Source organism: Andrographis paniculata, unplaced genomic scaffold (genome assembly GCF_009805555.1).
Source record: "Andrographis paniculata isolate CXL003 unplaced genomic scaffold, ASM980555v1 Contig74END, whole genome shotgun sequence".
Lineage (NCBI taxonomy): Eukaryota > Viridiplantae > Streptophyta > Magnoliopsida > Lamiales > Acanthaceae > Andrographis > Andrographis paniculata.
Genome location: NW_026137611.1, coordinates 2792902 through 2805194, shown reverse-complemented (window position 1 = coordinate 2805194; position 12293 = coordinate 2792902). Strand labels below are relative to the sequence as shown.

General features: G+C 30.5%; 2 protein-coding genes across 2 annotated transcripts; both read left to right on the top strand.

Moving 5' to 3' along the window:
• The first annotated feature begins 617 nt into the window (after positions 1 to 617).
• Positions 618 to 1402, top strand: LOC127265818 (uncharacterized). Its single transcript, XM_051295827.1, has one exon. The coding sequence runs from the start codon at positions 738 to 740 to the stop codon at positions 1032 to 1034; it is 297 nt and encodes a 98-aa protein (XP_051151784.1). The 5' UTR covers positions 618 to 737; the 3' UTR covers positions 1035 to 1402.
• A 9374-nt stretch (positions 1403 to 10776) lies between these two features.
• On the top strand, positions 10777 to 11240 carry LOC127265883 (uncharacterized). The gene is made up of 2 exons (XM_051295899.1): positions 10777 to 10875; positions 10962 to 11240. The coding sequence occupies exons 1-2, from the start codon at positions 10777 to 10779 to the stop codon at positions 11238 to 11240; spliced, it is 378 nt and encodes a 125-aa protein (XP_051151856.1).
• The last annotated feature ends 1053 nt before the right edge of the window (positions 11241 to 12293 follow it).

The window sequence follows — 12293 nt, the reverse complement described above, 5'->3', positions numbered from 1 at the left end:
TTTGTAATGTTTAAAAATAATTATGCCACCTATAAATAAATGAACAAACTATTTGTTTTTTACTAATTTATTAGTACTCTTCCCCTCGGTTAAAAATAGCTTTTTTGGCCCAACAAAATTTAAAAAATAAATATTTATTAAAAAATGAAAAAAAGTTCAAGATATTTTAAAACTTTTAGTTAATAATTAAAAGGAATGAAGTGATACAATAATAAAGTTAGTAAATTTTGTTATAAATAAATTGAATGAAATTTAATAATTAAGAAAAAATTATCTTAATAACAAACATAGTAATGCCATATAAATTTTGAGATTTAAATAAAAAAAAATTTTGAATTTAAATTATTTTATAATACGATATAAAAATAGGCGTTAGATATAATATTTTTAATGTAAAATTAATTTTTAATATAATATAAAAACTAAAAATAAATATTTGATATAATATTTTTTAAAAAAAAAATTGAAAAAATGATAAAATCATTGAAAAGTATAAATTCGTGCGTTAGGTAAGGAGGCAAAGTGATATTTCCATATTGCGAAAAGGGCAAAATTGAAGTAAACCATAATATCGGGGATGAAAATGAAATTAAAGACGAAGACCTTACTTGGTGATTAAGCACACACACAAAAGCAACGGGACGGGAGGGAATCATCTCAATCGCCATTCCACTATCCTCAATCTCACCCACACCACACCACAGATTCTCTCCCAAACCATAATCTATCCAATCGCGATGCTGATCGCGCCGGCGGCGGCGGTGGCGACGAGGCGGCGAGCGCCGAAGAGCAATTCTCGAGTGGCAGACGAGAATCTCGGATCAACCGGCGGAAGATCGGAGTCGACATGGAAGCACAAAGTTTCATTCCTGTGCGACATACTTCTAGCGCCGCTCTCGATGCTGTCGTGCCTCTCGCATCCGTACATGAGCAGCGCCGCCGACGGAGTTTGGGTGTCGGCGGAGCTGCCGCACACCTCCGAGGTAACTCATCTCATGGTGCGAGACAGCCTACGGTACGCGATTCTGATGTGAATCTCAGCTGTACGGTGCGTTGCGTGCGCGTGTTAATATATGCTTGCCTGCTTGTGTGGTTGAGATTGAGAAACAACACTTTGGTTCTGTTCTGTGGCTCTACGTTTTTGCACGCTAGCTACCTGTTATTGTTAATCCCCTTTCTTCACGCAGTTTTTAATTTTAATTAGGTCACCTTTACTTTTGTGCTGTAAGTTTTTTTTGGTTTGTTGCTGCTGCTGGTTTGGCTTATACACACTTTTCTTTTCTTTGGTACATATTTTTAGGTCATTGGATTTGGCCTGCTGTTTGGATTTGTGCATATAAGTAACAATATGAATGTTTTTATCAGAAAATGAAACAATTCTTCAATGCTGTTAATCTCTTCATTCAGGCAGTTTTAATTTAGGTTACCATGAGTGACGGCTGGGTGGGTACGGTTCGGGTATTTGCAAATATGCAAATATACATGTATTCGATATCTGAAGCGAATTGAACAAATACTCGAAATCGCGAACAGTATCTGAACCGGTTAACCGAAAATATTTGCAATATTTGCAAATAATTCGAATCGAACCGAAATTAAAAAATAATTAAAATTCTAATTAAATTAAAATATTTGTAAATATTTCAAATATCTGAATCGAAATCGAACCATAACCAAATTGAATATAATTATTAATATAAATTTTAAAATATAATAATATAAATATATAAATATATTCGGTTAACCGAATTGAAAAAATATCAAAAACCAAAATTGAACCGAACAAATATCAAATATGCAGTATTTGTATTTGAATCGAATTTGTTCGTTTAACTTAAAATTCGGTTTGGTTTGATTCGACAGTTCGATTCGATATTTTTGTCTACTCCTACGTCCGTGAAGGGCCGAACGATAATATCAAATTTTAAAATAATTAATATTTTTTTTTAAAAAAAAACTGAGTATATATTAGAAAAAAAAAAAAAAAATTACTATGTAAGAAACCGCAATCCAATTTCTTCTTGTACAAATAAAAAACAAGAAAGGATTTTAGGGTGCTAATAAAAATAAACTACCTACAAAATGATTTGCTCCCATTCTGAATCACAAGACAAATAATGAAATTGATCCAAAATAAAATTCAGCTACGGGCCTTAATCCAAAATAGAATATTTAGTCAATCTAACAAAAAGATAATTATAAAATATGTTTGTATTTTATAGTGATTCTGCCATAGTTTTCTTTTTTAAGTAGTTATTTTTTTAAAAAGCATTGCAAAAATGTTTCAATTTTTAATAGTTTAAAAATTATTTTCTCAATATAACAAAGTTGGTAAGATATTAACTTATCATTCCCTTATGCAAATTATTTTTGACAATCTTCATTGTTGAGAAAGATTTTTCATTCGTAGTTTTCGTGACAAACAAAATTAATGTTAACTCGATTAGTGGATAAATAGAATATAAAGTACTCTTACAATTTATTTGAATTATTTTTTGCGCAAATAATTTAATATCACAAAGTCCAATAAAAGCTGATTTTAATATCATATAACAAATGAACGTTTCAAGCTACAACCTTAACTATGACAAATCAAGCGTAGAAAATTTTTTCAAATATAATTTAACAAAGTGAATAATCTATTATTGATCAAAAGTAGCAAAGAAATGATCGGATTAAAATATGTTATTTCTATCAAAAGGTCCAAGTTTGCTTTAGTAAACTAATCATTTATTTTTTGAGAAATGATATAAATCACCTGATATTGTAAAATGAATAATTAATATTTTATAATGTAAAGTAATATTACACTAATTTTCATAATAAATTAAGAAGAATACAGTACCTATATGAAAATATCTACTTGAATTCTTTGGGTATCAACAAATATTCTCAATCATTCAGGGATAAAATCATTCGTATTTGGGATAATAATATCATGATGTGAACAAAACTTAGTTATTTTTTCAAAAATGTCCCTCCAACAACTTATTCTAAATTCTTGCAATTCATATTTCAAAATTGTAATTAATTGCACAACATGACCTATGTTTGATTTTATTTTGTTGAACACAGTGCATTTGTCTTTCCAAAGAGATGTTTCATCAAATGATCTACAAAAATAAATTCTAAACTTTTCATTTTTTTCAACAGAGCCCATAGTAAATCTGCATCTTTTCATAACATTATCATCCGTAACTATAATTTCAATCACTTTCGTCATTGGATTTCATAAATTAGCAAATCGAGTGATTATCTTTAAATGAGAGTCCTAACAAGTATCATTGGCTCGACCTATCATTTTTTTATTATTTCCATTTCTTGTAGTAACATCTTCCAATTCTATGTCTTACAAAATGATCAAATTGGCGTCACCTCAATTCATCTTTTCTTTTACATGAAGTTTCGATAATATTTACAATTATAAAAAAATATTTTAAAAAAATTGTTCACAAGCTCATTTTGACCAACATTAGAAACAATAACTAATTGAAGTTGATGTGCAAAACAATGAATATGATGTACATGTTCATTTTCTTTCAAAATGAGTGCTTTAAACCTATTAAACTCTTCACACATACTAGAAGCGTCATCATAGCCCTAACCTCTAACCATTTATAGTGATAATCAATTTCTTACAAAAATTAAAAAAAATAAAATAAAATCTCATCAATACATTTTTTCAAAAAGTATGTGGAAATATAATAACATGCACTATATCAAAAAAACGTTCTTTTGACTTCTCTAATATTATTTACAAATATAAATTTAAATATATTTTTTTTCTTTATAGAACGGTCTTGAGTCTCATCAATCAAAAGTGAAAATCATCTATCCCTAATTTTTACTTTGAATAAAATTCTCACTTTTGAACTACAAGTATTGATAATATTTATTTTTGAACAGATAGAGAAGTCAACTGATTATTCTCGGGAGAATTTAAATTAATTTTTAGAAATTTTGGGGGAAAATAATAAGATTGTCTTATTGATCATAAAAATAAGTGGTCTATATATAGGTAATACAAAACAGACTCGATATGAGTCATCTAATATATGGATATGACCAAATTAAAATATAAATCTACTAAATCTAAAACTGAATATCTAAAATATCTCAGCATCTCCCCTCAAACTCAAGTAGTATAACAAAAAATAACTTGAGTTTGATAAGAAAGTTGAATACAAACGCAAAAGACGCAAAGAAAAATAACAATTGACTATTTACCGAAGCCGAAAACGAGATGACTTTCCACCCCGAAGCAAAAAACGAGATGACTCTCCACCGGAACCGAAAATAAGATGACTCTCCACCGGAGTAAAAAACGAGATGACTCTCCACCAGAGCCGAAAACGACATGACTCCACCGGAGTTGAAAACTACATGACTCTCCACCGGAGCTGAAAACAATATAACTCCACCAGAGACGATAATGACATGACTCCACCGGAACCGAAAACGAGATGACTCCACTGGAGCCAAAAACGACATGACTCCACCGGAGCCGAAAACAACATGACTCCACCGGAGCCGAAAATAGTTGACTCTCCATCGGAGTAAAAAATGACATGACTCCACCGGAGCAAAAAACGAGATGACTCTCCACCGGAGTCGTAAACGAGATGACTCTCCACCGAAACCGAAAACGAGATGACTCTCCACTAGAGCCGAAAACGAGATGACTCTACCAGAGCCGAAAACTAGATGACTCTCCATTGTTGCCGAAAACGAGATGAATCCCAAATACCAAACAGATCGCACGCAAGCAACAGATAAGCAACTGACATATAGCAAATCATAGACAAATTTCAGATCGCACGCAGGCAACGGACAAGCAGTGGACAGATGGCGGATCGCAGATAGGTTTCAGATCGCACGCATGCAACAGACAAACAACGGACAAATGACCGATCGCAAACAGGTTTCAGATTGCACGCAGACAACAGACATGTAGATAGATTTCAGATCGCACGCAGGAAACGGACATTTGACAAATAACATGATCTTAAAATCACAAGACCTCTGGGTACAATCCAAGTTGGTAGACTATATCTACGAGATGAGAATAATAAACTCTGATATCATGTTAGAAATTTTCAGAGAAAATAATGAGATTGTCTTATTGATCATCAAATAAGAGATCTATATATAGACAATACAAAACAGACTCGATAGAAGTAATCTAATATATGGGTAAGACCAAATCTAAATATAAATCTACTAAATCTAAAACTGAATATTTAAAATATCTCAACATCAATTACCTTTTTTTCACTTTTCCATTGTTATTACTATATCATTTGTAAAGCTCAAGAGAATTACTATCGTGTATGGATTGTGCTGACTTACGTTGATTCATGGTAAAAAAAAATTAAATTTTGCCTTAAAATATATTAAATCACTTTTACAATTACAGTTAATCGAGTTCGATATGTATCCCCAATTTTCAAAGATTTTTGCATCATAACATAATCCATATTGTTTTCTTTGATCTTTATTAATCGATTCTCTTATTTATATCGTGACATAAAAAAAAAATAAGAGGAAAGATTGAAAAAAAAGTAAAAAAAAAAAAAAATACAACATATGTATTTTTTAATTAATATATAGTAATTTCAAGTGCTCTTTTATTTGTAAATTATAAAGAAAATATTACTAATTTTGCCAAAGCATTATATTATAATACTTTATATATATATACATTCTTATTATATAAGAGTGTATTTTTTTTAATTGATTTGATTTAAATTATTATATTATAATATTTTTATTTTTTAGATTATATTTTTGAATTTTTAATTTGAAGAAATATTCGAGGAATTCATATAGAAAATTATGCTATGTTTTAATATATAAAAATGTTTTTATTTTTATTATGTATGTATTTTTTAAATTATCTATTTTATTATTTTATTTCTACTAATATATATTATTTCTTATTATACAAGTATTTTTTTTTGATTGATTTGGTTCCAAAAATTACATTCTAATATATTTTTTAATTTTATATATTATATCTAAACTTTGTGTCGTTTAATTTGAAAATGTTCAGAAAATTCATATAAAAAATTATAGTAAATTTCAACATATAAAATTTTATTTTTATTTAACTATTTTCATTTTTATTCTGTTTTTAATAAAGTATCTATTTTGTTCTTTTTATTTTCTTATTAATCAATTTTTTTTATTCCTATTTTGTAATGTATTTTTTTAATTGATTTGGTTTCGAATATTATATTCTAAGATATATATATATTAATTTTGTAGTTTATGTACAAATTTTAAATTTTGCATTTAAAGAAATATCTAAGAAATTAATACAAAAAATTATAGTAATTTTTAATATATAAAAAAATAATTTATTTTAGTATTCTCATACTTATTTTTTATGTATTTTTTTTAAATATCTAATTATGATTTTTTTTACTATTAATCAATTCTTTATCATTCTTTTTCTATCCCTTTTTTTCTAGTTGAATTAATTTCAAATTTTATATTATATTCTTTTTTAAATTTTGCATTATGTCTAAATTTTGATTATTTTAATTTAAATGAATATCTGTAGAATCTATATAATAAAACTTAATATAGAGAAAGTTTATTTTTATTTTAATATTTTTATTTTACTGTGTATATGTCTCTTTTGAATTATTATTTTTTTTTTCAACTAATCAATTTTTTCTTCTTATTTTGCATGTAATTTTTTTAAATTGATTTAATTATGCATATTATATTCTCATTTTAATTCGGTAGATTATTTCCAAATTTTTATTCTTTCGATTTGAATGAATATTTTTGAATTTATATAAAAAATTATCATAAATTTTAACATAAAAACTTTTACTTTTATTTTAGTAGTTTCTTTGTATTTAGGGTGTGTTTCTTTAGGCGCGGTTTGGAGAAGTTGGGTTTGGGTTTGACTTATATTTAAATTTTTAAGTGGATTTGATTTTAGTTGTTTCTTTGGATATGTAGTTTGGTTTGGATTTGGAGGAAATGATATGGATTGATTTGATAGGTAAAATGATTGTGTAGGATAAAACGTGTTTTTAAATTTTTTATTTTTTATTTTTATTATGATGAAAAAGTGTTTTTGGATTTTTTTAAAATTTTTTAAAATAATAATAAAGAAAAATAATTTTGGGATACTTTCGGTTATTAATTCCAAATTCTGATCTCTTTTTCATCACATCCATTTTTTTTAAAAATTTTTTAACACGGTGTTTAAAGCTACAATTTTACGAAGACCGGTTACAGTCATTCACCAGGGAGGGGAATCATTTGTTACACGGGTGATTAAAGGGCATAAAAAACATGGAAAAAAAAAATTACTCTCGCATAAGCATCGTAAGAACATGCGAGCCTGTGAAGGTATCATAATTGCGAAGGCCGGAACGATAGCCGTCGTCGTTCCACTTAACTCTAAAGTGAAACCACCCAAAACTGCACCCGAGCACCGGTTCGACAGAAAACAAGGCAAATTATTTCGAAATGCTTATATCCTGCTACATGAAAACGAGAAAGGATAACAACGGAAGGTGAAAACAAGAGACCCGTACATAACTCGGGACTTGAACGTAGTACTGCAAAAGAAGCAGAATGGCACGTGGGTGGTGAAAGACCAACGAACGGACGCACGGAGTGAACGCCGTCCCCGAAAACATTTAAACGTTTATTCTTCAGCGAGATCCACTAGCACATCCCCACTATTGTGGCATGAGTCATAGAGGGGGAACGGCCGTGAAAGTAGATGGTTGTGTCTAGGATATGCCTAATGCGGACAGCCAAAAGTTCGTCTCTGTCATATTTGAAAACATGAGAATATATTGATTATTGAACTCAGCACTTACCACTAGCCATGCGGCTTTCTCCTTGGCGGTTGCATTGATGAGTCCCGTTGCTGCGTCCCAACGAAGGCCTGTTTCCCGAACAACTAGGTCACGTAAAAATATGATGACCGAATCCGCTTCAACTTCTCTTTCAGCTGCCCCAGCTCAAATGCACAACTGGGTTTGTGATTGAATTGCTCATGTATCTCATCCCAAAGTTGGACGCGGATGTAGGGCCCATCAAAGCCTCCAGCAAGCCATTGTACCCATACAATGTGTATGAAATATTGTTCAAGTTGATAAGTTCACCGCAGCGGTGGAGTACGTGACACCCTAGGAGTCGGTCCTCGAAAAGGATGCATCCCTCTACTTTCAATAACTGTAAGAATGAAAGCTTTGGAAGCACGAATGAGGTAGTATGGAGTATTAATACTCCACATTAATCATAAGAATGAATGCTTGATGGTACGTGCAGGGAGCAAGCCTTAAAAATGATAAGATTCGCAAATACAATCGTATTCAGAAGCGGACGTAACATAGAGCACCCCTTGCCCAAAAATATATATAATATATTTATATTTATATTTTATTAATATATATTAATCATAATAATTTAACCTAAATTTCATTCTAATAATTGGTTTTGTTGTTTTCTTTAATTTTGAATATATATAATATATATATAGTATTTTATTAATAATACTATTATATATATTATTGTAATTAAAAATCAAATCAAATCAAATTTAACTTAAATTTCAAAATTATTCTCTGCCTCCGTTGCGTCCAAATTTCAAATATTCTTTATTTCTTTATTATTTTATTTTTCTTTTATTTTCTCTCATCTATTTTTGTTGTTCTTCAAAATATTTTTTCTTTTTCATCCTTGTTTTGGTGTTGGACTCAAATCTGATATGGTGGAACCAACTAGCAAGAATCGGTATTATTTTTTTTGTTTTGTTTTTATATTTACAGTGTGCTTGATTATTAATTTAATTTAATTTATTTTTTATGTGAAATATGAGAAATTGTATCATAATAAAAATCATAATATTTTGTGTTAAATTTTGATTCTCGATGTGAAAATAGAATATATGTTATTTTTATTTAAAAATTTTATGTTAGATAATTAATATTTGATTTATTTGTTTAATTATTTTTTAGGTGTGTAGTTATGGATAAATTTATTATCAAATAAAAAATGTCTGCTTCAAGTTCATCTTTGCACCCACCAAGTAATATGGTTGCTAGTCAAATTGGTATTGATGATAGAGAAAGTGTTAAAAGAAATCGAGTACAAATAGAATTATCGGAGAACGACATTGTTGGTGATCCAGGATTACGTTAACCGATTGATAGCTATCATATTGATGTTAGAGATGAAGTAAGAATGCGATATTTGGCTAAAGGGCCTTGTCAACCGCATGATCATGATTTTCCGAAGACTTCGTTTGGTAAGATTATGAGAAAATTTCAGTCAACATGGTTTGATCAATTTGAATGGCTTGAATATAGTGCACAAAAAGATGTTGCCTTTTCTTTTGTATGCTGCTTATTCAATAAAGGCCACAAACATGGTGGAGATACCACTTTTACAGAAATTGGTTTTAAAAATTGGAAAAAAGCCTTAGAAAAATTCAAGGAACATGAAGGTCCTTCAACAAGTGCACATCATTATGCTAAGATTCAATGTTCGTCATTTCAAGATCAGCGACATAATATTGATTATATGTTGGCACAAAGAAGCAATGAGGTAAAAGTTGATTACCGTATTCGGTTAACAACAGTTGTGGATGCAGTCATATTTCTTTTACAACAAGGTTTGGCTTTCTGTGGGCATGAGGAGTCTGAGAAGTCAATGCAGAGAGGTAACTTTCTTTCACTTTTGAAATTGTATTGTGATCGGAATGAAGAAGTAAATAAAGTAATGAATTCAAATGCTCCGAGAAATAATCAATTGACATATCTTGGAATTCAAAAAGAAATCATCAATGCTTGTGCAATAGAGATGATAAAAATTATTTTAAATGAGATTGGAGACAAGTACTTTTCTCTTTTGATTGATGAAGCTCGAGACAACTCGGTAAAATAAAAAATGTCCATAGTTTTGACATTTGTGAACAACAAGGGAGAAGTGATTGAGCGATTTATTAGAGTTGTGCATGTTAAGGATACCTCTTCAAAATCTTTAAAAGAATCCATTGATGATTTCTTTGCAAAGCATGGCCTATCATTTTCAAAAATTAGAGGTCAAGGTTACTACGGAGCTTCTAACATGCATGGTGAGTTTAATGCTTTGAAAGAACTTATTTTAAATGAAAATTGTCAAGCACCTTATAGTCATTATTTTGCTCATCGACTTTAGTTAGTAATTGTGACAACTTCAAAGGATCATACATTGGTGAGTAACTTTTTCGATCATTTAATTATGATTGGGAATCTTGTTGGAACTTTATGTAAAACAAGAGATGCTCTTCGTCAAAAAGTATCATGATGATCTTGTACAACGCATAGACTCTGGTGCAATTGATACTGGAAAAGGAAAAATAAGAAACAGGCTTAGCGCGGCCAGGTGATACTCGTTGGGGTTCTCATTATAAGACAATCAGTTAAATTTTAGATATGCGGGATGCAATTATAGATTTTCTTGAAGTTATAATTGAGGATGGGATTGATAAAAAAAAATAGAGGTTCTGCTGCAGGTTTGGTTGAAAAAGTATTGACTTTCGAATTTGTTTTCATTGCTCATTTGATGTTCACATTATTGGCGAAAACAAATGCATTATCAGCTTCTCTGCAACGAAAATCTCTTAATATTGGTAATGTCGTATCTTTGATTATAGTATTGAAGGAAGATTTGAAGAAATTTCGGGATGAGGATAGTTGAAAGAAATTCATGGGAATTGTCTTCAAATTTTGTTCTAAAAAAGATATTTATTTTCCGAATATGGAAGATCCTAGGCCTGGTCGAGTTAGATCTCAAAGAAAAGTTGATGGCCAACTAAAGACTGATTTCCATTATTTTCGTTGGGATATTTTTCTTGAGGTACTTGTCTACTTTAATTTCATAGTAGAAATATTGATTATTTTATTTCATTTACAAATCATTTGTTTATTTTATTATTATATTAGGTTGTTGATCATATCACACAAGAAATGGATAATCATTTTACGGAGACAAGTTCAGAACTTCTCTTAGGCATTCCATGTCTTGATCCTAGAGATTCATTTGCAAATTTTGATGATGATAAACTACTTCGTCTTGCTAAGTTATATCCATATGATTTTGATGATTTTGACGATGAGGTTATGCTAGCTGCAGAACTGAAACAATATATCTCTATTGTTAAAAAGTTGAGTTTGTATTTTTTTCTGATCTTGAGAGTATTGAAGATGTTTCTAAAAGGGTGATTGAAAGAAGATGACATACTACTTTGAAGTTAGTGTATCGACTAATCAAGTTGGTCCTAGTTCTTTCTATTGCAACAGCTACCGCTGAAAGATCTTTTTCTGCGATGAAGATTATCAAAACTGATTTGCGGAGTAAGATGGGAGATGATTTTTTGATAGATTCTATGGTATGTTATATTGAAAAAGAAATATTTGAAAAGGTTGAAATTGAAGCTATTTTGCAATGTTTTCAAAATATGGCAACTCGAAGAATGCAGTTGTCCGACAACAAATAAACTGTAAGTCTTCTTACATATATGATGTATATATAAAATATATTATTTTTAAAATTTTAGCCCCCCCTCTTATGTAATGCTAGTTCCGCCCCTAATCGTATTAATTATTTGTGTCACTTCTTTTCATAATGTCGGGACTGCCTACAGACATAGGGAGGTTAGGAGGGTAGATGGGGAGTGAATTCCGTGGAATGCGATTAGGGGTTGCACGCGCAGTCATTTTGAAAATTAAATGCGGTGATGGTTAATTTCGCTGGTAGACTGGTTTAAGATGGTTGGGATTTTTAAAAAAAAGATTAAAAAAAAATAACGAAGCTAGTCCATTTACGAGGAATCCATAGTAAAAGGTAGAATAAATGGTAGTTAAAGCTTGAAAAAAGAACGTTTGTAGGGTCGTAGATAAATATTACAACTATTACGCATATGTACTAATATGTGAAGAAAGATTCCACAAACGGGTTGGAAATACCAGTATGCATAAATGCAAAAGTTGATAGACACATAACGAGGTAATGGAAAGTGCAGTTGTAATCTAAGATCGAATAGTCCTTCGGGGGTAGGACTAATTATTGGATCGTACGCTCAAATGCAAAGTTTCTTCCAAGAATAAAGGGAGCTGTGGTGGACAAACCTGCCAACGGTAAAATGCTTCGACCGGTACAAGTGGAAGTGGGAGGTAGGTAAACGGCTCCGTCAGTGGGATGGCGGTGTGCCATGAGCCGGCACACCAAAGTGAGTGCAAAGGGCCTCCACTCCACTCTCCTCTCAATGACGCGCA

Bases quoted from the DNA above. Each gene is read 5' to 3' on its own strand.
- LOC127265818 (XM_051295827.1), top strand. From the start codon at position 738: ATGCTGATCGCGCCGGCGGCGGCGGTGGCGACGAGGCGGCGAGCGCCG.
- LOC127265883 (XM_051295899.1), top strand. From the start codon at position 10,777: ATGGAAGATCCTAGGCCTGGTCGAGTTAGATCTCAAAGAAAAGTTGAT. The intron at 10,876-10,961 runs GTACTTGTCTAC...TTATTATATTAG, and splicing joins GTTGGGATATTTTTCTTGAG to GTTGTTGATCATATCACACA.